This window comes from Moschus berezovskii, chromosome 24 (genome assembly GCF_049115385.1).
Source record: "Moschus berezovskii isolate FMDL1 chromosome 24, NW_MosBer_1.0, whole genome shotgun sequence".
Lineage (NCBI taxonomy): Eukaryota > Metazoa > Chordata > Mammalia > Artiodactyla > Moschidae > Moschus > Moschus berezovskii.
The window spans coordinates 44903750-44930305 of record NC_142483.1 but is presented as its reverse complement, the minus strand read 5'-3'; the positions used below and the strand labels follow the sequence as shown (position 1 = coordinate 44930305).

The following is a 26556-nucleotide window of genomic DNA, read 5'->3' as shown; positions in this document are numbered from 1 at the left end:
ATTCCTGCCTCAACCTTGGGATCACTTTATTGGCCTAACTGTCTAACCTGTGTATATGGTCCATTCATGAGCAGCAAGGAGGCAGTCTGGGGCTGGTGGGGGGGAAGGATTATCCTGTCCCCTCTGGCCCCGAACTCACTCATCTTTCTCAGAAAACTAGACTCTGCAGTTAACAGGACCCACTGTTCTTAGAAAGCAGTTTACAGAGGTGAAACAGTGTTGTGAAGGCTGCTCACCAGATCTCACCTGCCACTCTACCTTGATCTTGGGCTTTTTTGTCAGATGTGCTTCCTGGCTGGTGCCACTTACATTGTCAGAAGTATCACCTACAGTCAGGACTTCATCAGTATGATAAATTTAAAAATTTAAGATCTTTTAAACAGTCTTCCATGTTACTTGTTTAAATTTTTGGCTTTACCTCCCTTCAGTTTAGTTCAGTTCAGTCGCTCAGTCGTGTCCGACTCTCCGTGACCCCATGAATCACAGCACGCCAGGCCTCCCTGTCCATCACCAACTCCCGGAGTTCACTCAAACTCATGTCCACAGAGTCGGTGATGCCATCCAGTCATCTCATTCTCGGTCGTCCCCTTCTCCTCCCGCCCCCAAACTTTCCCAGCATCAGAGTCTTTTCCAGTAAGTCAACTCGTCGCATGAGGTGGCCAAAGTATTATTGCAGTTTCAGCTTCAGCATCAGTCCCTCCAATGAACACCCAGGATCGATCTCCTTTAGAATGGACTGGTTGGATCTCCTTGCGGTACAAGGGACTCTCAAGAGTCTTCTCCAACACCACAGTTCAAAAGCATCAATTCTTCGGCGATCAGCTTTCTTCACAGTCCAACTCTCACATCCATACATGACCACAGGAAAAACCACAGCCTTGACTAGACGGACCTTTGTTGGCAAAGTAATGTCTCTGCTTTTTAATATATTATCAAGGTTGGTCATAACTTTCCTTCCAAGGCGGCTTTATCAGTGTTTCTCAAATTTGAGTGAGCATCAGAACCTTCGAGTGGGCTTGTTACAGAGAATGCTGGGCCCTACACCTTAAATTTCTGGTTCTCAGGCAAGACATACAAATTTGCATCTTTAGGTTCCTAGAGGTGCTGATGCTGCCTGTCCAGGATCTATACTTTGAGAATCACCGGCCTATTGAAAAACTAGAGAACCAGTCATTCTCACTGTATTTATTTTGCTCTTAATATGTTGGGTACTGTTCTGGGTACTGAAGATAGATAAGTAAGACGAGGTCCCTGTCCTCAAGACTCCCACCTGTAGATCCTAAGACATATTAAGATTTACAGTAATTAAAGCAGTGGGGTATTGGTACATGAATAGGTATAGCAATGATACAGACTAGGAAAACCCTGGTTTATATAACAAGTTGGGTACACATTAAAGATAGCACTGCAGAATGGCTTTGGGACTAGTCTGTGTAACTTACGGAGCCTATTTCAGGACTTGCGAGCCCACTCACATGAATCACTTTTGAGACTCTTTACATTAGGTCTTAAAATGACTGAAAGACAAATGCAGCACCAAATTTGTAACATGGAAGCTCTGAAATTCCTAATTTCTGGCTGGTGAAGAATGGGATCTTGATAAGTCTCCAGTTGTGGTGGACTTGCTGTAATGAGGAAAATGTTTAGGTAACATGAAAAACAGTTGAGCTTCTCTGGTCAGTCAAAGAAAATACTGGTCAAACAGAACTATTAAACACCATTTTCAATACATCAAACTGACAAAAATGTAAAGGTGCCAGTCCAGTGGTGGTGCACTGTTACCAGAGATGAGGTGATGTGGGTTCTTGTAGGTGGTATGAATAAAATGGTAAAACCTACCTAGAAAGCAATTTGAAAGAAGGCATCAAAAGCTTTAGAAATATTCAAATACTTTGATCCAGTAATTCTGTTTCTAGCAACTCATTCTAAGGAAAGCATCAGAAATACACTTGGAGGTTTCTATACACACACACATTCTACCATTGTATCATTAGGCTGCATGTCACAGAAACCTGACTGAAGTTTAACTATGGAGGTGTTTATCCTCATGGATCAGTAAGTCCAAGGCTGGTATAGCAGATCCTCCAGGCATGCCATCATGATCCAAGCTCCTGTGTCTGTCTGTCCAGTGTACCAGCCGAACAAGTGGCTGTCTTTTTCATGCCCCCAAATGGCTCTGGAACTTCTTGGTTGTATGTTTGTGCTCCAGGCAGGATGGAGAGAGGAAAACTTGCTTGCCAAATCTGTCCTTTTGTATCAGATACACAGGAAGCAGATTTCCACTTGTACCTTTTTTTAAAAAATCATCTAACAACTATAGTCACCATGTGATACAGTATTGTATCCGAACTTGTATCATGGTCCCCTGTATTAGATCCTTGTTCAAGATCTACTTGTATCTCTTAATTTATCGGAGCTGTCACAAGGCTGTCCTTAGCAAGAGCTGGGGAAATATTGGTAACTAGGCCCATGATCATTTCCCTCATCCAAAGTGAGGTTCTGCTGAAGAGGAAGATAAAACATGGGACCTGTTTAATTACAAAATCCTCTGTAGTTATTAGTGTCAGGATTTTGAATTTTACTGACCTGGAAAAATGCTCATGATACAACATCAAGTGAGAAGCAGGACAGAGAACATACAGAATACAGTAAAAATTTGATTACAAAAATATAATTTACATACACACACATTCCACATCAGGAAATAAAATGTTAGTGGTAGCTAATGTTAGAGAATTAGCAGTTCAGGTCAAAAGGGTATTGATGGATAGATACAGTTTTTATCTTGCTGAATGTTTTCTGAATTTTCTAAATTTTCTTCAGTGAACTTATATTACTTTATAATAGGAAAAAAGATGTTATTTTTAAAAAATCCCATATATTCTTAAAGAAGTCCAAAATATGTATTTATTCATTTTCATCTTCATTGTCAAAAGAAAGGAGGCTACTGTTTTTGATTTGCTTTTGTGAGTTCTTTTTAACTAAGTCCTGTTTATTTATTTCATCATCTTCTTTTGTCTTTTTCTTTTTTGAGCTTGCTGATAAACCCGAATATTTTTCATCTGAGGAACGCTTGACTGGTTTTCGATACATAATTCTTCCATCAGCTGAAGCTGGCTCTTCATCTGCACCAAAAAACAAAGTTAAAACACTTTCTTTCTCTCATTTTGACTTTATTGGACAGTCAGATGGCAAGAAAACCTCATACTGTATTTATGGATGTCCTTGAGTCAATTCAGCCTCTTCTCTGCTCCCTCTAGCTATGTACCCATAAGACATGCAGTCACTTAATAAAAAAAACTAATAAAAACTCATTTACTGAAGTATACTGTAATATAGGCAGTCCCCAATTCAAAACAATCAGGATACACACACACACACATTTTAAACTTTTTACTTTATATTGGAGTACAGCTGATTAGCAATATTGTGATAGTTTCAGGTGGACAGCAGAATGACTCAGGCGTACATATACATGTTTCCATTCTCCACCAAACTCCCCTCTCATCCAGGCTGCCACATACCATTGGGCAGATACTACTATGCTATACAGTAGGTCCTTGTTGGTTATCCATAATCATGCTATATTTTTAAGTATTTTGAAAAGTGATTGTTTGAAACTTCAGCATTTCCTTCTAAAGCAATCTAATAAAAACTTACAAATAATGAATAAAATGCTATATAGCATACCACACTTCAGGCACTAAATAGACCTCTGCTGACTAGTTTGTAAACCTAACCAGCTATTTAAAAAAAAAAAAAACAGGATGTTTTAACTTAAATTTGCATTTAATCCTTATAACAACCCAGTAAGGTGGGCACAATTATTGTCCCCATTTTACTGATGAGGTAACTGAGACTAAGAGGTGAAATAACTTGTTCGGAGTCACAAATCTGGTAAATGAAGTCTGAACTAGGACTATCTCCTTCAAACATACCATACCATTATATAAAATGATTTCATACCTAACGTTAAATTGGTGGGAAAACCAGCTTACTTTCAGACATACCTGCTTTGGCAGCCTTTATTTCTGCCTTAATTTTCATGACTTCTTCAGCTGACAGATCTCCCTTTTTTAAAACCACCACTTGGGGCTGTTCATCTTCTTTGTCACTGTGATCACCGTCTTCTTCTGGGAGCTGAGGCTGGATTCTCTAGGAAAAACCACAAACACAACATTTAAGTTCTGACCCTGAACTAAATACAACCACTGTGTCTGTGAGAAACTGTAATCAGTAGAGTGAGAAGGGTAGCCTTATTGACTGTGTTTGGCAGTGAACGTTCAAGTTAACTCTTAAGAATCTAACCTCGTCAGAGTAGGGAAGAGGTCCACCTGCCAGTTATTCTGGGGTGCCTATCCAGAGGAACCAGTTTCCATCCCAGCAGGACCTCAGCTTGCAGTTCCTGATGTCAGGGGCCCTCTGTTCCATGTCCAGTCTACTCAGGGAAGTGCTGGACTGCGCCAGCTCTCGCTGCTCTTTATCAACACTTTTCACTTCCATCTCTTCTCAAAGCGTAACAAAAACAAAAAAACACCAAAGTACAGGAAACAGCAAGTAAAAGGTCCTCCTTCTCTGCTGATCTTTCTTCCCTCCCAGCAGCTTGTTTGCTGGGTATCCCATCAGCTGTTCTAAGCGTATAAAAATGTGGAGGGATAGAAAACATTTTATATACAAACAAGACACTAAACATACTACTATATGACTTACTTTCTTTTTTCTTTTTAAATTATTAAATTTCCCAAACATAAAAAAGTACTGAGAATAATGTAACAGAAACCATGTACTCACTTTATACACATAACACATGGTGACATTTGGCCAATTGACTGAGATTTTTAAGAAAAATATCAGACACCATAAAAGCTCCACTTGCCCAACTTTTTTACTCAAAGAAAAACAAAACGCTTTGCACAATACCCTGAGATACATATGGCATCATCTATTTTTTTAAATTACTATCATTTAACTCTATATATGGTTATCTCATGGTTTATTTGATCAGTTCTTTGTAAGCAAAAATTTTCGTTGTTTCTAGTTTTTTCTACTATGATAAAATTTTTGCATGTTTTTGTTCACTTTTCCAAACTTATAGATGGAATTCCCTGAATGGAAATGCTAGGTTTCAAGGCTTGCACACTCACCACACAGTATTCAAACAGCTGGTTAGTCCACCTCTCACAGAGCCTTCCTTGTCCCCCAAACAGGGCAAGAAAGCCCTGCAGGAACTGGCCTGAGTCAATAACCACAGCTATAAGCACAGTCTTATCTTCTTGCCATGCTCATGGCCTCTGGGCTCCAGACTGGTTTGAGTATTGCAGATCCCTGAACATATTAGCTCCTCTGTCTCCCCTGTCACTGAATAAATTCCCAGGGCCTAGAAGGCCCCACTGACCCTGGCCAACTCCTAATCAATCTGCCTTCTAGACTCAGATCCTTCAGCAGTGCTTTCGAGATCTCACTTGTTCTTTTCAAACAGTTTGTAGCTCATAGGTGGCATGTACCACACCGTGTCATCAATGTTTTCCTGACTCTACTAGGCAACACAGTATGTGTTTCTTCTCTGTATCTAAAGGCACAGAGCCTGGCAAACAGCAGGGACAAGAAACATCTGTCAATCTACTCATGAATGACCAACAGGATGATAAGCACAGTCATCTAACCATTGTAACTTCTCACACACTAGTGGAGGTCACAGACACTGTACTAGGAAAATATAGATGGATTAAGATACTTAAAGAATTAGATTTAGTGATGGAGATATACAGGAGAGCAAGCAGTTGCAATGCAGAATGGTAAGTACTACAGATAAGATATGGATAGAGTGAAGAGAACAGAGGAGTAACTGTTGAAGGGGAGGTTCAAAGGGCTTCACTGGGATGGTGACCTGTGAAGGCTGCAGTAAAGCAGGCAGGAAGGTGTTTAAAGTACATGGCAGAGACTTCCCTGGTGGTCCAGTGGTTAAGAATCTGCCTTCCAACAGAAGGGATGTGGGTTCAATCCCTAGTCTGGGAACTAAGATCCCACATGCCATGCAGGGCAACTAAGTCCACTAGAGGCAACTACTGAGCCTGCGCACCCTGGAGCTGCAGCACCACAACTAGAGAGAAGCTAGCATGCCACAACAAAGATCCTGTGTCCCACAATTAAGACCCAATGCAGTCAAATAAATATTTAAAAATTAAAGAACATAGCATTTTGGAAATCCAGCTCTTTGTCCTTTCAAAGTCTGGCCCAGAGCCTGGAGTTAATGCATACTCACTGAACTAACTGCACTTAAGTCAATCTTGGGTCCTACTAGGTGACATGGGAGTGGGTCTTACTGCAAAAGCTAGATAAAGTGCTAAATAAATTATTTCTCCACACATGTCTAAGCATAAGGGCATGTCTCTTTCTATTAGAAGAGAGATGGCAGGTTTTGACGTGAATCAGTTCAGGAAGGAGCTTGGGAGGGCACAGAAATTGACTCTCATGATTATATTCAGATCTAGGATATGAAAAGTATTTGCTTTCCATCTTTTTTTCTTTTTTTTTGGTAAGAACAAAGGACAGAAGTAGATCTAAGACATTCTTAAAGATGTTCTAGATTCGAGGCTTAGGCTATAAAAAGAAAGAAAGTGAAGTCGCTCAGTTGTGTCCAATTCTTCAGGACCCCATGGACTGTAGCCCACCAGGCTCCTCCATCCATAGGATTTTCCAGGCAAGAGTACTGGAGTGGGTTGCCATTTCCTTCCCCAGGGGATCTTTCCAACCCAGGGATCGAACCTGGGTCTCCCCAGATTGTAAGCAGACGCTTTATCGTCTGAGCCACCAGGGAAGTATATTAGGTCATTTGATTAAGTGCTCAGTCTCTTTACCTGGAAGGTGGGACGACACTATCACCTACACTGTTAACTACAGGTTTTGGAATGAGCAAGTGAAAATGAAGAGATAGAAAAATGATCTTTCCTAAAGTACTATCTACCAAGGATGGGGCGCTTTACCTGCGTCAAGTCATTTTCAGAACACAGCAACACTATGAAAACGACAAACGGCTTTCTGGGCGCAAGAGGCTGTAGTTGTTTGAAGAGGACCAGCTTGGGGTCCGATGACACTCGGACTGAGGGCCCAGCATGGGTGGTAAGTGGGACCCTTTTGCCTTTCCAAGGCAGAAGCGGAAAGTAGCGGAGCCGGCCGGGTTTCTGCGGTAACCCGATAGGCCCGGGCTCACCTTGGTGTCTACGGTGGGCCCTTCCTTGTAGCCGACCCGTTCCTTGAAGCGGGCCAGGAAGGCCGGCTCGGCTGGCCGCACATACGACACCTGGTTCCGCTTGCTCATAGCTGTTCTGGGGGAAAACAGGCCTTCCCGAGCGCCTGGAGAATGTACAGAGGCGACGGCGCCTTCTCGTGACGTCACATGGGACCCGCCCCCTGATTCAAGGCCGGGCAACATGGCGGCCTTCACGCTGGCGTCAACGTCAGACCTGAGCGCCAAATTTAAATTCGCGGCCATCTTGAGTGGGCGGAATCCCCGCGCGTTGCGCGGGTGGAAGTGAGCGCATTCGCTCTGTCGGTCTCGGGACCGAGGGCTGAGGGCATGATGGCGCCCGGCTGCAAAAGTAAGTGAGGAGCCCCAGCTTCGTGACCCCGTTCCCTCCCACAAGTATAAGGTTTCCTGCTGGCCGTGAAGGGCGGGAGCGCACAGAACGGCGAGGGAGGGTGTTTGGCGTCGCTGTCTCTTCAAGACAATACATTAATGGAACGGCTGTCTTCCCATCTGGGTATTGGGCGCACGCTAAGAGCCTGGCGCAGTTCTAGGTACTGGGGCTGAGCTGCAAAGCGAAACGGAGAGCTGTCATCCAGGCGCTCCTAAGCGACGTGCTGATTCTTCCCTCCCGTTCTCGGACCTTCCATTCGCCGCTGGTCCCTTCCCGAGTCCCAGTCGGGGCTGCCTCTTTAGTATCCTCACTTGAGGGTCGGCTCACACTCTCCCCATTTTCTGCTTAATTCTACATTACTGACTTTTCTGAAGGGGAGAAACTACTATATTATTCTATGCACCTCGTACTCTTTTGGAGGGTCCGCTGCGGACTCTTCTTAGATAGGAGACTTTGAAAGCATAGAATTCAGTGGTGTCTTTACATTCTCACAGTCCCGTTTTTTTTATTCTCAAGGAGACCCCTGGAAGTTCTTCCTTTTTCTCACGGAGGGAAGCCTGTCGATTTTGCTTTTGATAAACCTTTCCATTGTCCTTTGCTGTTCCTGTCTACGTGCCCCGCCTGTTACATTGCCTAACCCTTTAAGAAATCTTGGTTTTTAAAGCCAAGGGACTGGATTTTGGTCTAATTTGATGAATCTTAGTGAATGGTATGAATGGTAAAGGAGGCGATGCCTATGTTAGAATATAAAAGAAACGGTGAATTTTTGGTGTTTGAGTCTTCCAGTAACGTTAATGCTTTTAGCTGTCAATTGCAATTCTTTTCTAATATGTTGTTTCACTTACTTTTTAGGTCGCTCGTACCATTAAAACATCATTATGCTCTCTTTTCCCATCTAAAATGTTCCTTTTCCTCTACCATTTTCAGCGCTCAGGGGATATTAGCACACAAATTGGTATATTATTGGGCCAAAATGTTCCTTGTGCTTTCTGCACAATCACAGTGTTTGTTCAGTAAATCTGGACTCAAGCAAGAGAATTGATGCCTGTGCTATAGTTAGAGCATCTGTTTCTTTAATGGAAATATATTGTTGTCGAATCTACAGCCCATATTTTACATTTGTTAGATGTTCCAGTGATGTATTTTTATAGTTGTTTTCCCCTAGAACCAGAGCTGATACCAGATTTCTCATTGCAGTTTCACTGCATTAGTACTCATCTCTGACCTCTTTAAAAGAATTTTTTTAGCTACATAATTGAGATAGGTCACATATTATCTCATACAGTATTTCATATAAAATGTGAAATTCAGTGGTTTTTTAATATATTTTCAGATATGTGCAACTATGATTGTAGTCAATCTTAGAATCTTTTCATCGCCTCAAAAAGAAATCACATATCCTTGAGCGCTCACCCTCTACCTCCCCAACCCCCACCTGCCCTAAGCAACAGCTAATTGGCTTGCTATCTTGTCTAGTTGTCGTCATTATTCAAAGTGGCATGTTGAAGTCTCCAACTATTATTGGTGAAGTCTCCAACTAAAATTGTCTGTTTTCTGTTCATTTCTTGTCAGTTCTTCTTATATTTTGGTGCTTTGTTATTAGGTAGATATGTTTTTATCTGCGTTATTTTCCTGGTGGTTTGACCCTTTTATCATTATAAAATGTTCCTCTTTATCTCTAGTATCTTTGTTTTAAAGTCTTTTTTGTCTGAGACCTGTGTGGCCACTCCCACTTTCTTATGATGGCTGTTTGCATGAGATAATCTTTTTTTCATCCTTTCACTCTCAAAGTGAAAGTGTATCTTTGAATCTAAAGGGTGTTTTCCTGAATACAGAGTCTGACAATCTGTGCCTTTTGATTGGGTCTGACAATCTCTAGTCTGACAATCTTTGCCTTTTCACTGGGTTGTTTAATCTACTCATGTGTTGTTATTGACTTGGTTGGATTCACATCTGCTGTTTTACTTTTCATTTTCTGTGTGTCTCATGTCTTTTATGTTCCTCTGTTCTTCATTCACTGTGTTTTTGTTTAACGGTTGCTCTAGTGTTTAACATATCCATCTTAACAATGTCAGCTTCGGATTTATACTAGCTTAATTCCAGTGATATAAACATTATTCCTGTGTAGATCTAGTCCCTTTTATCCTCTTTTTTGGTGTTATTACTATTGTTATTATCTGGCTGTAATGTCTTGTGGGATGTTAGTTCCTTGACCAGGGATAGAACCCCAGCCACTGTTTTGAGAGCACAGAGTCCTACCCACTGGTCTGCCAGGGAATTCCTGGTATTATTGTTAAACACATTAATGTGTATTGTTACAAACTCAACAGTATGTTACTTTACATCTCATTCATTTCCTTAGTCTATTACAGGTTTGTTCCTACTCACCTTCTTTGTGATATTTTGGCAAATATACATATATTACGTTTCTATATGTTATACATCCAATGATACCTTATCAGTTCAGTCGCTCAGTCTTGTCTGATTATTTGTGACCCCATGGACTGCAGTACGCCAGGCTTCTCTGTCCATCGCCAGCTCCCAGAGCTTACTCAAACTCATGTCCATTGAGTTGGTGATGCCATCCAACCATCTCATCCTCTGTCGTCCACTCCTCCTCCCAACTTCAATCTTTCCCAGCATCAGGGTCTTTTCCAGTGAGTCAGTTCCTCGCATCAGGTGGTCAAAGTACTGGAGTTTCAGCTTTAGCATCAGTCATTCCAATGAATACTCAGGACTGACCTCCTTTAGGATGGACTGGTTGGATCTCCTTGCTGTCCACGGGACTCTCAAGAGTCTTCTCCAACACCATAGTTCAAAAGCATCACTTCTTCAGCACTCAGCTTTCTTTATAGTCCAACTCTCACATTCATACATGACTACTGGAAAAACCATAGCTTTGACTAGATGGACTAGCTTTGACCAGTTGGCAAACTAATGTCTTCTTTTTAATATGCTGTCTAGGTTGGTCATAGCTTTTCTTCCAGGGAGCAAGCATCCTTTAATTTCATGGCTGCAGTAACCATCTGCAGTAATTTTGGAGCCCAGAAAATAAAGTCTGTCACTGTTTCCACTGTTTCCCCATCTATTTGCCATGAAGTGATGGGACCAGATGTCATGATCTTTGTTTCCTGATTGTTGAGTTTTAAGCTAACTTTTTCACTCTCTTCTTTCACTTTCATCAAGAGGCTCTTTAGTTCTTCTTCACTTTCTGCCCTGAGGTGGTGTCATCTGCATATCTGAGGTTATTGATATTTCTCCCAGCAATCTTGATTCCAGCTTGTGCTTCATCCAGTCCAGCATTTCTCATGATGTCCTCTGCACATAAGTTAAATAAGCAGGGTGACAATATACAGCCTTGACGTACTCCTTTCCTGATTTGGAACCAGGCTGCTGTTCCATGTCCAGTTCTAACTGTTTCTTCTTGACCTGCATACAGATTTCTCAAGAGGCAGGTCAGGTGGTCTGGTATTCCCATCTCTTTCAGAATGTTCCACAGTTTGTTGTGATCCACACAGTCAAAGGCTTATGATTCTTTATATGCTATGCTAAATTGCTTCAGTAGTGTCTGACTATTTGCAGCCTACCAACTGTAGCCTGCCAGACTCCTCTGTCCATGGGATATTCCAGGCAAGAATACTGGAGTGGGGATCTTGGGGATCCCCATGGGATCCAGTGGGAATCTGGAGTGAAGTGAAAAATACTTCTCCAAGGGATCTTCCTGATAGGGATCAAACCCACTTCTTTTACATCTCCTGCATTGGCACGCAGGTTCTTTACCACTGGCGCCACCTGGGAAGCCTGATACCTTTTATACATATTATTTTATACATTTTTGTTTACAGTTTTTAAAAATAAACAGGAGAAAAGAAACATTTCTACTTTTTTCTTTTTTTTATAATTATACTGTAACTTGATGCTTTTTGATTTTTTTTCCATGTGAATTTGAATTTTATTGTCTGTGATTACTTACCTGGTCTTAGGACTTAATGAAGCTCAGGTTCTTGATGTCTTGTCACAGAAAGAATTCAGTGAAAGACAAAGTGATAGGTAAGAATTGAATTTATTTAAATACAAGCACACTCCACAAATGGAGTGTGGACCATCTCAGAAGGTGAGGGGCCTCGAAATGTGGCATGTGGTTAGTTTTTACGGGCAGGGTAATTTCATAGTCTATTGAGTGGGAGGATTATTTCAGTTACTTCACAGAAAGGGTGGAGATTTCCATGAACTGGGCCACTGCCCACTGTTTGTTCTTTGATTATGGCTGTTGTTCAGTTACTAAGTCTGCCAAGACTCTTTGCCATCTCCTGGACTGTGGCACCCTGGGCTTCCCTGTCCTTCACTATCTCCCGAAGTTTGCTAAAATTCATGTCCATTGAGTCAATGATGCTACCAACCATCTCATTCTCTGCTGCCCCCTTCTCCTTTTGCCTTCAATCTTTCCCAGCATCAGGGTGTTTTCCAGTGAGTCAGCTCTTCACATCAGGTTGCATCAAGTGGCCAAAGTATTGGAGCTTCAGGTTCAGCATCAGTCCTTCCAATGAATATTCAGGGTTGATTTCCTTTACGATTGACTGGTTTGATATTCTTGTAGTCCAAGGGACTCTCAAGAGTCTTCTCCAGCACCACCATTCAGAAGCATCAGTTCTTCAGCGCTCAGTCATCTTTATGGTCCAACTCTCACATCCATACATGACTATTGGAAAAACTGTAGCTTTGACTATATGGACCTTTATAGGCAAAGTGATGTCTCTGCTTTTTAATATGCTGTCTAGGTTGGTCATAGCTTTTCTTCCAAGGAGCAGGTGTCTTTAATTGCATGGCTCCAGTCACCATCTGTAGTGATTTTGGAGCCCAAGAAAATAAAAACCTGTCACTATCTCCACTTTTTCTTCTATTTGCCATGAAGTGATGGGACCAGATGGGACTTAGTATTTTGAATGTTGTGTTTCAATCCAGCTTTTTCACTCTCCTCTTTCACCCTCATGAAGAGAGTCTTTAATTCCTCTTCACTTTCTGCCATTAGAGTTGGTATCATCTGCATATCTGAGGCTGTTGATATTTCTCCCAGCAGTCTTGATTCCAGCTTGTGCTGCATGGAAGTTAAATAAGCTGGGTGACAATATGCAGCCTTGATGTATTCCTTTCCCAATTTTCAGTCAGTCAGTTGTTCTGTGTAGGGTTCTCACTGTTGCTTCTTGACCTGCCTACAAATTTCTCAGGAGATAGGTAAGATGATCTGGTATTCCCATCCCTTTGAGAATTTTTCACAGTTGGTGTGATCCACATAGTCAAAGGCTTCCTTGTAGTCAGTAAAGCAGGTGTTTTCTGGAATTCTTGCTTTCTCTGTGATCCAACGAATGTTGGCAATTTGATCTCTGGTTCCTCTGCCTCTCCGAAACCCAGCTTGTACATCTGGAAGATCTCATTTCATGTACTGCTGAAGCCTAGCTTGAAGGATTTTGAACGTAACATTGCTTGCATGTGAAATGAGCACAGTTGTGTGGTAGTTTGAGTATTCTTTGGCCTTGCCCTTCTTTCGGATTGAAGTGAAAACTGACTTTTTCCAGTCTCGTGGGCACTGCTGAGTTTTCCAAATTTGCTGACATACTGTGTTTAGCACTTTGACAGTATCATCTTTTAGGGTTTGAAATAGCTCATATGGAATTCCGTCACCTCCCCTAACTTTGTTTCTAGTAATGCTTCCTAAGGCCCACTTGACTTCAGACTCCAGGATATCAGGCTCTAGGTGAGTGACCGCACCATCATGGTTATCGGGTCATTAAGATCTTTTTTGTACAGTTCTTGTGTGTATTCTTGCTACCTCTTCTTAATCTCTTCTGCTTCTATTAGGTCCATACCATTTCTGTCCTTTATGCTGCCCATCCTTGAAATGGGTGTGAAATTCATTGCAAGCAATGAAATGTTCCCTTGATGTGTTCAATTTTCTTGAAGACATCTCTGATCTTTCCCGTTGTATTGTTTTCCTCTATTTCTCTGCATGGTTCATCGAAGAAGGCCTTCTTATCTCTCCTTGCTGTTCCCTGAACTCTGCATTCAGTTGAGTATTCTTTTCCTTTCTCCCTTGCCTTTTGCTTTTCTTCTTTCCTCAGCTACCTGTAAGGCCTCCTCAGATGAGCACTTTGCCCTCCTTGTTTGATGATTGGCCTCAAAGACCATGGTGCTGGTTGGTGTGTCAGTTAGCTTATGCTGGTTTATTACAGGAAGCATAGAAAGAGCATCAAGGTCCACCGGAAGCCAGACCTCCCACCATCGTTGACTGAGTTTGTTCTAACCAGCTTTTGTCACGTCCAGTGTCTGTCATTCTGTCAGAGGCTGTGCCCTGCCCCCTTCCCTCCTGTCTGACTGAGAAGTCAGTTAATCTAAATTAGGTTCTCTCTTCAGTAATGACTTCCAACACTTCTACTGGGATGCGTCAGTTGGTCTGTTTGTTTTTATCCTTTTTGGGATTTGTTTAACTTCCTGGATATATAGATCATTTTTTAATGGATTTTTGGGAAGTTTGGGCCATTATTTCTTTGACTGTTTTCTGTTCTCTCTTCTCCCCATTTATGCGTTTTGGTATGCTTAATGTGGGCCTACATTTTTGCAAGGTTCACTTCACTTTTCATTCTTTTCTCTCTGTATTCTTTGGCCTTCATAATCTCTATTGATCTGTCTTAGAGCTTGGTTGTTCTTTTTTTCTTTCAGCTCAAAGTTAATGTAATTATGATTTCCTTTAGTTCCAGGCATCTTTGTAATGGCTGCTTTAAAGTCTTTTTCCTGATACCAACATGTAAGCTGTCTCAAATAAGTAAATAAGAACACCAGAATCTTTCCAAAGCAGTCTCTCTGAACAGCAAAATTGGGGAGATTTTAAGCTAAGGGTGTATGTATATTCATGAAAGCACTTGATTGAACAGATGAAATTTAGCATAGAGTTAGGGCAGAGGTCAACAAAGTCCAAGCTTTAGTTGACTGAAGTCTGGAGGATCAACATCATTCCATCCTCTCCCTGGGTAGGGGCCTTAGTTCCTCAAGAACTCAAATGTATATTATGTGTATCCCTTGAGTAGCCAGGAGGGTGCCCCAAGACTGCACTATTGTTTCTTGACTGCTCCTCCCGTGTTTCTACATTCCCTCCCTTAAGATCATTAATTACTGAGACCTGTTGAAAGGCAAACATTGGGCCAGGCTTAGATCACAAAATGGCTTAAGCCACAATGAGTTCTCTTATGTTGAGAAAGCCATTCTTGGTTCACTTTCTCTAGGGACCCCTTAACCAGCCTGCTCACAGTTAGAATAGGTAGGAAGATCGAGGCCTGTCCCCTGTCATGCCCAGGCCAGGGAATCTGGAGATTGATGAATGTGAGCAACTGAAGAACAGGCTAGAAGAATGGGGTTTTTATGTTGCACTCTAAAAAATCTTTAATGACTTCTTATCTTTTTTTCTAGCTGAGTTACGCAGTGTGACAAACTGTCAGTCTAACCAACCAAGGTAAGGAAAAAAATATTAAGAATGAGGCCAAAAGAATTAAGGATGTAGTATTCCAAAAGAAACCATTTAGCATAGTAAGTAAGGGATCCTTGTTTCAGCGTTAACCTTTGTCTTCAGCTACTTGGAAATACAGAAAAATCACGTCTCCTCTCTAGCCCTGTCTTCTCACTTTCCGGGTTAAAAGATGGAATCAATAACATAATTCTCCTTTAGAATGACTTAGTTTATTGCTTTTAAGAGGGAAACCAGAGATAAGCAGAGTTTGGAACTACCTTTCAGTTAGTTTCAAGTAGTAAAGTCTTGAAAGTGGCAATTGTGAAGAGATCAGAGGAAGTTATAGATCAGTAAAGGGTTTGGGTCATGTGTGACTCTTGAAAAGAGGTCAGTGTCAATTGACAGATTTTGGACTTGTGGGGAAACTTGATATAGGAACGCTAGAGGCAATATGAGGCTCAGATTCTTTTTCTCCTGTAACTTCAGCTGCTACGTCTTTTGTCTTTAGTAATGAAGGTGATGCTATCAAAGTTTTCGTACGAATACGCCCACCTCCAGAGGGTTCTGGATCAGCTGATGGAGAGCAAAGCTTATGCTTATCTGTGCTCTCTTCTACGACTCTCCGGCTGCACTCCAACCCTGAGCCTAAGACCTTTGTCTTTGATCATGTGGCCAACATGGACACCACTCAGGTAATGATAATTTGGGGAACTCCACTTTTCATTTGGATACAAGATTCTGTTACTTGGGAGAATTTCATTTCTGATTTCATCAGCTTGATAGATCTCAAATAAGTAAGGAAGCTCAAATATTCCATTAGCATTTTAGATTTAATTTCATTAAATATTTTTCTGCCTCCGTCAAAGTTTGCAACAGAATGACAAGCCGGTTTTGCTTTCCCTCTCCAACCAGTGATGGAGATTATTGAAGGTATACTTTTGAGAGCCCCTGGATGATTAATAAGTAAAGTTGAACTGCCTAGTTTAAGAAGAATATCTTAGTTCTGACTGCTGTTACACAAATAGGAGACTGGATGGTTTAAACAATAAACATTTATTTCTCAAAGTTCTGGAGGTTGGGAAATCCAAGAGCAAGTGCTAGAGATCCAGTGTCTGGTGAGGACTCCCTAGATTCCTTCCACTGTGTTCTCACATGGTGGAAAGAGAGAATTCTGTGTGTGTCTTCTTATAAATGAACTCAGGCATACCTTGTTTTATTGCACTTTGCAGATACTAGGTTTATTTATATACAGTTGAAGGTTTGTGGCAGGCAGCTCTGCATTGAGCAGCTCCATTACCATCGTTTTTCCAACAGCATTGCTCACTTCACGTCTCTGTCACACTGTGGTCAATATTTCTTGAAATATTTCGTACTTTTTCCTTTGCGACCCCATGGACTATATATTTGTTATGGTGATCTGTGATCAGAAATCTTTGATGTTACTGTTGTAACTCTTGGCATTTTTTAGCAATAAAGTATTTTTATGTTAAGACAAATACATTGTTTTCTTAGAAATAACCTGTCCCGCACTTCATAGACTATAGTATAGTATAAATTTAACTTTGATATGGACTGGAAAACCAAGAAGTTCATGTGACTCGCTTTGCTGCTATATTCACTTTATTGAGCTCGTCTGGAAATGAACCTACAGTATCTCCAAGGTGTGGCCATACCGCCATCATGAGGGCAGGGCTCCACTCTCATGATTAATTACTTCGCAACGACCCCATCTCCAAATACCATCACACTGGGGCTTAGTATTTCAATGTGGGAATATTAGGGAGGATACAGACATTCAAGGGCTTCCCACGTGGCTCACTGGTAAAGAATCTGCCTGCCTTGGTTGGGAAGATCCCCTGGAGAAGGAAATGGCAACCCACTCCAGTATTCTTGCCTGGGAAATCTCATGGACAGAGGAGCCTGGTGGGCTACAGTTCATTGGGTTGAGAATGAATTGGGCATGACTTAGCAACTAAAACCACTTTGAGAGTGATCAATGTAAGATTACTATGGTGTTGGGACTTCCTTGATGGTCCAATGGTTAAGATTCTGCACTTCCATTGCAGGGTGTGTGGGTTTGATCCCTCGTGGGGGAACTAAGATCCCACATGTTGCAGGGCATAGCCAAAAAATAATTACTATGCTTTCAATAATTTTTTCTAATTAAGAACAATTTGGTTAAAATCTAGTCAGCACTGTTCACTGGGACTTTCTGTGGTGATGGAAATGTTCTGTATCTGTGCTGTCCATTGCATTAGCCTCTAGCCACACATGGTTATTTAATTAAAATTTAAAACTCACCTTTTCAGTTTATTAGTTTCTCAGATGTCCTAGCCACATGTGAAATATGAATAGTGTGTCTGAGGACCTGACTTTAATAGCCACATATGGCTAATGTTTATTGCATTGGACATCACACATATTGATTGTTCCCTTGTAATACACATGATTTGCGTTTTTGGTGAGACATAGATTTTTAGATCTTTTTTTCATCTAGGACATGTCTGAAAAATGGATATAGAAAGTGAGTCACATATAAATAATTAAAAAATTTTTAATAGCTACAATTTTGGCCGTTCTGCACACCTTGCAGGATCTTAGTTCCCTGACCAGGGATTGAACCTGGGCCCTCAGCAGTGAGAACACCGAGTCCTAACCACTGGAGCACCAAGGAATTCCCTAGTAACTACATGCTTAAAAAATTAAAAAGAAATGGGTAAAATTGATTTTAATTCTATATCTTATTTGACCTTGTATTTCTAAAATACATTTCAACATGTAATGAACATAAAGTAAGTTATTAATGAGATATTTTCCTTTCTTTTTTTCATGTTCAGCCTTTCAAAACTGATGATTGTTTTATATTTACAACACATTTTATATTTACATCTCAAATTGAACTAGACACATTTCAGGTGCTCTGTAGCCACATGTGACTCATGGCTACTAATACCGGACAGTGCAGGTATCTGAATTCTTGCTCTGTTAATACAAGTGCATCTGTTGTTTTCAGTCACTTAGTCGTGTCCAACTCTTTGCGACCCCATGAACTGCAACTCGCCGGGCTTCCCTGTCCTTCACCATCTCCCGGAATTTGCTCAAACTCATGTCCATTGAGTCATTGATGTCATCCAACCATCTCATCCTCGTTGTCCCCTTCTCCCAGCTTCAGTCTTTCCCAACATCAGGATCTTTTCTAATGATGCATCTACTTGTGTATAAAAATTAAAGTAAAAATCAGATAAAAGTTTGTGGGGAAAGTACTGAAGAACATATAGGGGTATGTATTTTATGCTAATACCAGTATAATATTGTGTGCAGCATGCTAATTTCTATATAATGTCTAGCCGTGGGGTTTAAATCTATAATTGCATAGCAGATTAATGGATATAATTATGTTTACCATTTTATCATCTTAAATATTTTAGCCCTTTTTTGTATAGTGGATATAATTTTCACATTGCAAATGAAAATTTGCACACAAGTGTTATTCTGTTTTAGAATGTAGTTTAGGAAAAATGTTTTCATTTTTGTGAAATGTTAACATATTTGGTGCTTACATTTATAGGAGTCTATGTTCTCAACTGTGGCCAAAAGCATTGTGGAGTCTTGCATGAGCGGTTACAATGGTACCATCTTTGCATAGTAAGTGTTTCCCTGTGTTCTTATACAAGGTTACAATAGTAAGTGCTTCTATTTGTTTCCTATGGCTGCTGTAACAAATAACCACATACTTAGTGGCTTGAAACAACACAAATTTATTATCTTATAGTTTTGTGAGTCAGAAGTCCGACAGGGCTCTCTGAGCTAAAATAAAGGTGTCAGCAGGACTGTGTTTTGCTTCTAGGCCATCTCAGCAGACAGAGCTTGATAATATATGCACATATGCTAGGTCATGTGGAGACATATCTACAATTGTTTCTGTTCCTATCTGTTTCTTTTGAATATATATAGTAAGCTAAACTTGAGTTCATGCTACTGTCTGACTAATCCAAGGGTTGAGAATCCACGTGGGTTCGTTCTAACCTTCCTTTCTTTTTTATCTGTAACTTCCTAGCTGACAGAAACCTGGATTCCTGCTGCTATCATCCATTTATGTATTTGTTCAGCCTCAGTACACATGTAAAGCAGTTTCCAAGTTGTTAGCCTGGATCCCTGTGAGAAACAATTTTACTGAGTACATTGTTGATGCACAGATCCTTTTTTTCCCCTTAAATCCTACAATTTCTAATCAAAACCTCATTTTGTCAACTTAGGTCAGCTCCTTTTCTGCCTACTGCCTTCATTGCAGTGTGTCATGAACTTGTAATTCAGTTAGATGCATTTCATCCCGGGGTCTCTGACATCCTAGTTTGATGTGTTTTGCTTGTTTGTTAGTCACCCTTTGTGATGTACGGTTGCATAGTGTATTGACAGTTGCAGAGTCATGTTTTTGGCATGCCTACAGAAGAGAACAGCCCCTTCCTCTTCAAAGTTCCTCTTGTTGCATTCATAGTAAACCACTTCTTTTTCTCCCAACCGCTGGATACACTAATATATTTTCCATTGCTGTTGTTTTGCCTTTTCCAAAGAAATCACGCAATATGTAGCCTTTTGGATCTGGCTTTTTTGCTTAGTAAAGTGTATTTGGGATTTCTCTGTGTTGTTGCATGCATCAATAGCTTTTTCTTTCTCTCTTTCTCTGATTGCTTCCGGTTTTTAGTGATTATGAATAAGTTAGTACATACATTTGAATATAGGGTTTTAAGTGAACATAAGTTTTCAAATCACTTGAGTAAATACCTAGAGATACAGTTGCTGGGTCCTGTAGTATAAGAAACTATCAGACGTCTTCACGACATGTATTGAAAGTGCATGATGATGGGAATTCCCTGGTGGGCCTGTTATTTGGACTTGGTGCTTTCACTGCAGTGGCCTGGGAAAGGGAACTAAGATACTGTAAACCCCTCAGTGTGACCAAAATAAATGAAGTGCACAATGATTGTGAATTTCTAAATATTCATTTCAGTTCAGTCGCTCAGTCGTGTCCGACTCTTTGCGACCCCATGAATCACAGCACGCCAGGCCTCCCTGTCCATCACCAATTCCCGGAGTTCACTCAAACTCATGTCCATCGAGTCAGTGATGCCATCCAGCCATCTCATTCTCTGTCGTCCCCGTCTCCTCCCACCCCCAGTCCCTCCCAGCATCAGACTGTTTTCCAGTGAGTCAACTCGTCGCATAAGGTGGCCAAAGTATTGGAGTTTCTAAATATTGGCAGCCTTCAAATATTGTTTTAGATTTAATATTAGAATGTAAGCTGACAATCTTGGCAGGTATACAAGGTGGATTTTATAATTATTTTTTCCCTTTCTTCTAGCAACAGACTTCCTAATTTTATCTAGAACCAGAAGTTTTTAATAGAATACAGTGAATTTAGTGAATTATATAGTTCATTTTGAATAGCTGATTTTTGTGTGTGTATATGTTGCTGCTGCTGCTGCTGCTAAGTCACTTCAGTCGTGTCCGACTCTGTGTGACCCCACAGACGGAAGCCCACCAGGTTCCCCCGTCCCTGGGATTCTCCAGGCAAGAACACTGGAGTGGGTTGCCATTTCCTTCTCCAATGTGTGAAAGTGAAGTCGCTCAGTCGTGTCCGACCCTCAGCGACCCCACGGATTGCAGCCTACCAGGCTTCTCCATCCATGGGATTTTCCAGGCAAGAGTACTGGAGTGGCTTGCCAGGCTCAAAATAAAAATAAAAATCCAAAAGTCTGAAGCTTGAGTTCATCTTGCACACACTTTCTTGCTTGAAAATTTCCTTTGCTGTTCATGCTTGGTTTTCAGTTGTGTTCAGCAGAACTAAATGTTTTCTCTTCATCAGTGAAGCTCTTAACCATTTTCTCATATTTCTTCTCAAGAGAAGAAAGGATTTTTTTCCTCACAGAATATTTTGAGTTGTAAAGCTCGAAAATGAAATCCCCAGTAACCAGAGATTATGTATCTTCAAAGTGTTTTCTTTGAAGATCCTATAGGCATACTAATCATAGTATTTACTTTGGAAATTACTTTTGGTAGTTGAGGGTAGAAAGGAGAAGTACATGGAGAGAAGTGAGCATTGATTTTTTGGTTGAATGAGCATACTTTCTGGTTTATGAGCTATTTTAAAAGATATTTGTTTATTTAATACATTTGGCAGCACCAGTTGTCAGTTGCGACATGTGGGATCTTGTTTCCTGACCAGGGATCAAACGTGAGCTCCCAGAATTGGAAACATGAAGTCTTAGCCACTGGACTGCCAAGGAAGTTCCTAAAGTTATTGTTAATAGTGTCCCCTTCACTTTCAAGTAGGGCACTCAGCAATATCTATTTCTCATTCTGAGTTAACTAAAGAACTTATTTCCAACCTGCTTCCAAAAGAAATAGGTAACAAGTAGATTATGCTGTTTTCTAGCTCCTGGGGCATTGAACCAAAAAGTAAACTCAAAATTGTATGTTTGTGCTATGAATCCAAGCTAAACACATTTATCATCCTGACAACTATATTCAACTTAAATTTTTATTTTTGTATTTTTTTTGATACCCCTGTTTCTCAGGGTACCTGAGAAATTATGACACTACCCAAAATAAGCCTACCGCATAAGGATGTTTTTAATTGTTTTATTTTTAGTATGACGATGTCTTAGTATCTTTTAAAGGCAGAATTTAGGAGGAGAATTGCTGCATTATTTAGAACAGAAAAAATTAGGACAAAAATCCTAATTGGTTCTGGTTCAATAAATTATGATACCTTCATGGAATACTGTGTAGCCATTAAACATTAAGAGGTAGATTTCTATTTACCCATGTAGAAAAATATCTGAAATAAAATTAAGGGGGACTCGATGGGAGAATCAGCAGAACCTGTAGGATCTTATTTGCAATTGACATTCTCTCTTGTAATTTTGTTCCTGTTTATTTTTAAATTTTTCTTTTTGTTTCACTGGAAAGGAAAGATGATGCTCAGTTTTAAACGTTAAAAGTGTACAAGTTGCTTTGTTACAATAAAACTAAATGTGTACACACACAAAAAAGGGGGGGGAACAGGTTGCAGAGAAGTATGAATGACATTCCAATTTTGTAAATAAAAATTAAATGAAAACTCTGATGGCTGTGCTTGTTTACTCTGGAAGGACTTATCAGACAATTAAGAGCAGTGAGCTCTTAGTAGTAGAATAGGAGAGAAAGAAAATGGATCATTCACTTTTTACCTGGTATAAATTTTAGAAAGAAAATTAGTTCTTTGTGGGGAAAATTTATATACTAGCAGACCGTATTAAAATTAGGTAGTCTTCTGAATTTCATGTGTGAAAATAATATGTAAAACATTCTTTTTTTTACAGTGGCCAGACTGGTTCAGGGAAAACATTTACCATGATGGGTAAGTAAACTAGAGATTAACATTTACTGGCTTAGTCTAGTCTTTTTTTTTTTTAGTCTACTCTTTTGTGATAACAGAACTTGGCATGTTTTTTGGAAAGTCATACTTTCTGTGTATGATGTTGAACTCATGAAATTAGGGTCATTTCCCACGTTCTTGTCAGAGTGCAACTTCCATTATATAACAGTGTAATCTGTGTTTTTGGCTGTTTCCAGTTCAAAGCTTAGCACAGAATATGTGCTTAACTAACAACTTTTGAAGAGGGTTTAATGAAATTTTACATATTTATATACCCGTATAACCACTCTTCTGACCAAGATTCTTAATCAGTATCTACTCCCACTCCACCCCATGATGTATGTATTACTCTGACTTCTGTCATCACTAGTTTCGCTTGTTTTTGCACTTCCATGAATGACATTTTACTGTGTTTACTCTTTTATGTCTGGAGTCTTTCTGTCAGCATAAAGTTTCTGAGATTCACTCATGTTATTGCATGTAGTAGTAGTTTATTTCTGTTACTGTATAATACATTATTGTATGAATAGATCACATTTTCCATTCTGCTGTTGCTATAGAGTTTTAGACCCCATGAATAATGGTGTTATGGACATTTTTTTCTTGTATGTGTCTTTTAAAATTCATTTCTATTGAACTTTAAACTTCCGGGAGCGGACTTGCTGGGTCATAGTTTGTGTACGTTCAGCTTTTGTAGATAGGGCCGTGATAGAGATGTGTAAACGTGGAATTTCCCAGCGCTCTATGTCCATGTCCACACTTCGTATTGTCCTTTTTAAAAATTTTAGTTGTTCTGGAGTGTGTGTAGTACTGATTCATTATGTTTTTATTTGCACTTCCTTGATTTCCATTGACCACCTTTTATACATTTATTGAACGTTTAAATAGCCTCACTGTTAAATGCACATTCAAGCTTTTTTTCTTATTTAAAAATTAGCTTATTATTTTCTTACTCATTTGTGGGGATTCATAAAATAGATTAGCTCTTTGTCTATGATATAGATGACAGATTTGTCTCTAGTTTTTTTCTATTGGCTTACTTAAGTATTTCTTACGCTAAAATTTTTATTATTATATGGTTGAATTTCAGGGTTGTTTTTTTTTTAATGGTTTCTGAATTGTGAGTTTTAGTAAGAAAGGTCTTCCTTTCTCTGAAATTACAGCAACATACATATAAGTGAGTACTGAAAATACGCCAGGCACTCTTCAAGGCTCTGGTGGTCTGTTCAAATAAAAGGCAATGTCAAGGCTCTCTTGGAGCTTATAATTCTCATGGGGGGGATGTACAATTGAAAGCAAACAAATATCTAGTAATGCAAGAGGTAATGAGTACTATGGACTCCCCTAGTGGCTCATTGGTAAAGAATCTGCCTGCCGAGCAGGAGATGTGGGTTCAGTCCTTGGGTCAGGAAGATCCTCTGGAAGAGGAATTGGCAACCCACTGCAATATTCTTGTCTGGGAAATCCCAAGGACAGAGGATCCTGTGGGCTACAGCCCATGGAGTTGCAGAGTTGGACACGACTTAGTGACTAAACAGCTGCAGTAATAAGTGCTGTGAAGAAAAATAAGGGGATAAAAAAGAGCAGGGGGTACTGTTTTAGGTTGGTGAGTCAGAGAGGCCTCTTGGGGTGACATTTGAAGAGACTTAATGAATGAAATGAGAAGGAACCTTGAGACTGTAGGAGAAGAATCTTCTGCAGAGGGGCTGTCCCTGCAAACTCACAGGCAAGCCCCGAGTTGGGAGTATGCGGAAAAGTATTCAGGAACAGTAAGAAGACACATGGGGCTGGAGTGGAATTTTCCAGAATTACGGGCAGGTTGGAACTGTAGCCAGAGGGCAAGTCATGGATTTTGGATTTTTTTTTTATGAGGGGATGTGAAGTCATGGGAAGGTTTGTTTTTTGTGTTTTTTTAAGAAGCATTGCACGAAGTGATGTTAAATTAAAAGTACCACTCAGGCAGCTGAATGGAGTAGAGACTATAAGAAGGGGTTAGAACAGAAGCAGGATTGCGAACCGAGTCAGGAGACTAGGCAAGAGATGATAAAGTAACTGTAACGAGTGTGCTAAATATCTTTGTATAGGATTTAGCAGGAAAATGTTAAATGATCTGCACATACTCTAATATTCTGTCCTCTGTGTACTCTACTTCCATTTTTCTGCTGTTTGTGTATATATGCATACACACACACACACACACACACACATTTAAGGTACAGTTTACAAAGTCCATTTAATATATTTTAGATATAGCACATCAAGATGATGATAATATTTTAAAATTTATTTTCTGTAGCTTTCTTGCATACACCAGCATTTTCTTAGTTCCTTTGGTCTGTAAGGTATAATTAACTAATACATATAGTAACTTTTAGATCTTTTCTAGCTATATTCTTTTTTCTGGTAAATATAGCTGGTTTGAATTAATATTCCAAAAACTCCTACTACATACATATCTACTACATTTCCCCCTTTCTCCAGTGTTAACAAAATAAGGGTAGAATTCCTCTTCAGTTTTCTCTCTGTATAGAAATCTTGTGACGTATTCCTACAGTATCTTTGTTACCACGCTGGCTTTTATTGCCCAATTAAGAAAATGCTAGCTAATGCTAATTTTTATCGGAGCAGGCAATGGCAAGCCACTCCAGTACTATTGCCTAGAAAATCCCATGGATGGAGGAGCCTGGTAGGCTGCAGTCCGTGGGGTCGCTAAGGGTCGGACACGACTGAGCGACTTCACTTTCACTTTTCACTTCCACACATTGGAGAAGGAAATGGCAACCCACTCCAGTGTTCTTGCCTGGAAAATCCCAGGGACAGGGGAGCCTGGTGTGCTTCCATCTATGGGGTCACACAGAGTCGGACACGACTGAAGTGACTTAGCAGCAGTAGCAGCAGCAGCTAATTTTTATACCCTGTGAGATAGTTATTTCCATTATTATCTCCATTTTATAGTGAAAAACTCAAAGAGATTAAGTATTTAATTAGCCCTTGGCCACATTGCCAGTGTATAAAGGTTATCCTAGACGACTGAATGTCTTATGCAACAGTAAAGTATAATTGTTTGTTATTTCTGCTAATTTTGATATCTGCAGAAGGAAACATTTCAAGCTTGGGACTTCAATGGATTTTTAAATTTATCAAACAGCAGCTACTTTTTCAAATGGCTTAGTGACTATCATGCACCTGTTGATAGGCTGGTTCTCTTATGCCATCTCTTACCACAAATTAACTTGTTTGGGAGCCCAGAAGAAATTGATTATACAATGTGTCTTCTGTTAAATTGTCTTTCACTGTTGCCATTTTGAAGGACTCCTGTTACAGAATAAAGATGAACAGTTTCATATCTGTGTTTTTTGTTTTTCTTTAGGACCATCTGAATCTGATAATTTTTCTCATAATCTGAGAGGTGTAATCCCTCGAAGTTTTGAATATTTGTTTTCCTTAATTGAACGTGAAAAAGAGAAGGTAAAACTTATTGTAAAAATAAAGGGAATTCTATGCAATATCTAGTTTTGAGTAGTTAACTACTAATAGTTCATGATACATGGAGGGGTGTAATTGGTCATCTACACATGGATAGGCTAGAGTGGTATAAAAAAGTCCTTTAGTTCTCAAGATAAAATTAAGGATTCTGAGTTTTCTGTTTCTAAAGGCTTTTAGTCTATAAAATATGCATCTTCCTTGATCTGACATTAAAAGAAAGTAGAAAGTAGTGCTTCTTAGACACTCAGATTTTACAAAAGAGAAAGTGTAAAGAAAATCATAACCAAGGAAAACAGATTGGTGAAGCCATATCACCTGCCTGCACCTAGGCTGGCAGTAGTAACGGGCCAACTTGACCTCCTTTACCCGCTGCCATCTGACCACGATCTTGCTTCACACTTGACATGGCTCTGTTGTCCTGGCTCCGTGGGCTTCCATTTTGCATTAGCTCCCAGATTGGGCCATTCTCTTTATTGTGCATCATTACCTTAGTGAATTCCAGGCTTAAGAGCCTGTAGTGT

The 26556-nt window shown here is 40.1% G+C and overlaps 2 protein-coding genes across 3 annotated transcripts in view; one reads left to right on the top strand and one right to left on the bottom strand.

Annotated features, from left to right (window-relative positions):
* Positions 1-2881: 2881 nt before the first annotated feature.
* KIAA1143 (KIAA1143 ortholog) lies at positions 2882-7392 on the bottom strand. Its single transcript, XM_055414467.2, has 3 exons — positions 7211-7392; positions 4011-4155; positions 2882-3125 (listed from the first exon to the last, which is right to left on the bottom strand). The coding sequence occupies exons 1-3, from the start codon at positions 7316-7318 to the stop codon at positions 2908-2910; spliced, it is 471 nt and encodes a 156-aa protein (XP_055270442.1). The 5' UTR covers positions 7319-7392; the 3' UTR covers positions 2882-2907.
* Positions 7393-7516: 124 nt separating this feature from the next.
* Positions 7517-26556, top strand: part of KIF15 (kinesin family member 15) — a 56320-nt gene continuing 37280 nt past the window's right edge. For both annotated transcript variants that reach the window (XM_088831693.1, XM_088831692.1), the window contains exons 1-6: positions 7517-7598; positions 15096-15138; positions 15641-15824; positions 18701-18777; positions 22494-22531; positions 25920-26017. In XM_088831693.1, coding sequence (XP_088687819.1) covers positions 7577-7598; positions 15096-15138; positions 15641-15824; positions 18701-18777; positions 22494-22531; positions 25920-26017 — 462 coding nt within the window. In that variant the 5' untranslated portion in view covers positions 7517-7576. The remainder of the gene's footprint in view (positions 7599-15095; positions 15139-15640; positions 15825-18700; positions 18778-22493; positions 22532-25919; positions 26018-26556) is intronic.

Excerpts from the sequence above, each read along its gene's own strand:
- KIAA1143 (XM_055414467.2), bottom strand. The coding sequence starts at position 7,318 with ATGAGCAAGCGGAACCAGGTGTCGTATGTGCGGCCAGCCGAGCCGGCC. Across the intron at positions 4,156-7,210 it reads GGCCCACCGTAGACACCAAG|AGAATCCAGCCTCAGCTCCC; the intron begins GTGAGCCCGGGC and ends GGTTTTTCCTAG. Across the intron at positions 3,126-4,010 it reads AATAAAGGCTGCCAAAGCAG|ATGAAGAGCCAGCTTCAGCT; the intron begins GTATGTCTGAAA and ends TTTTTGGTGCAG.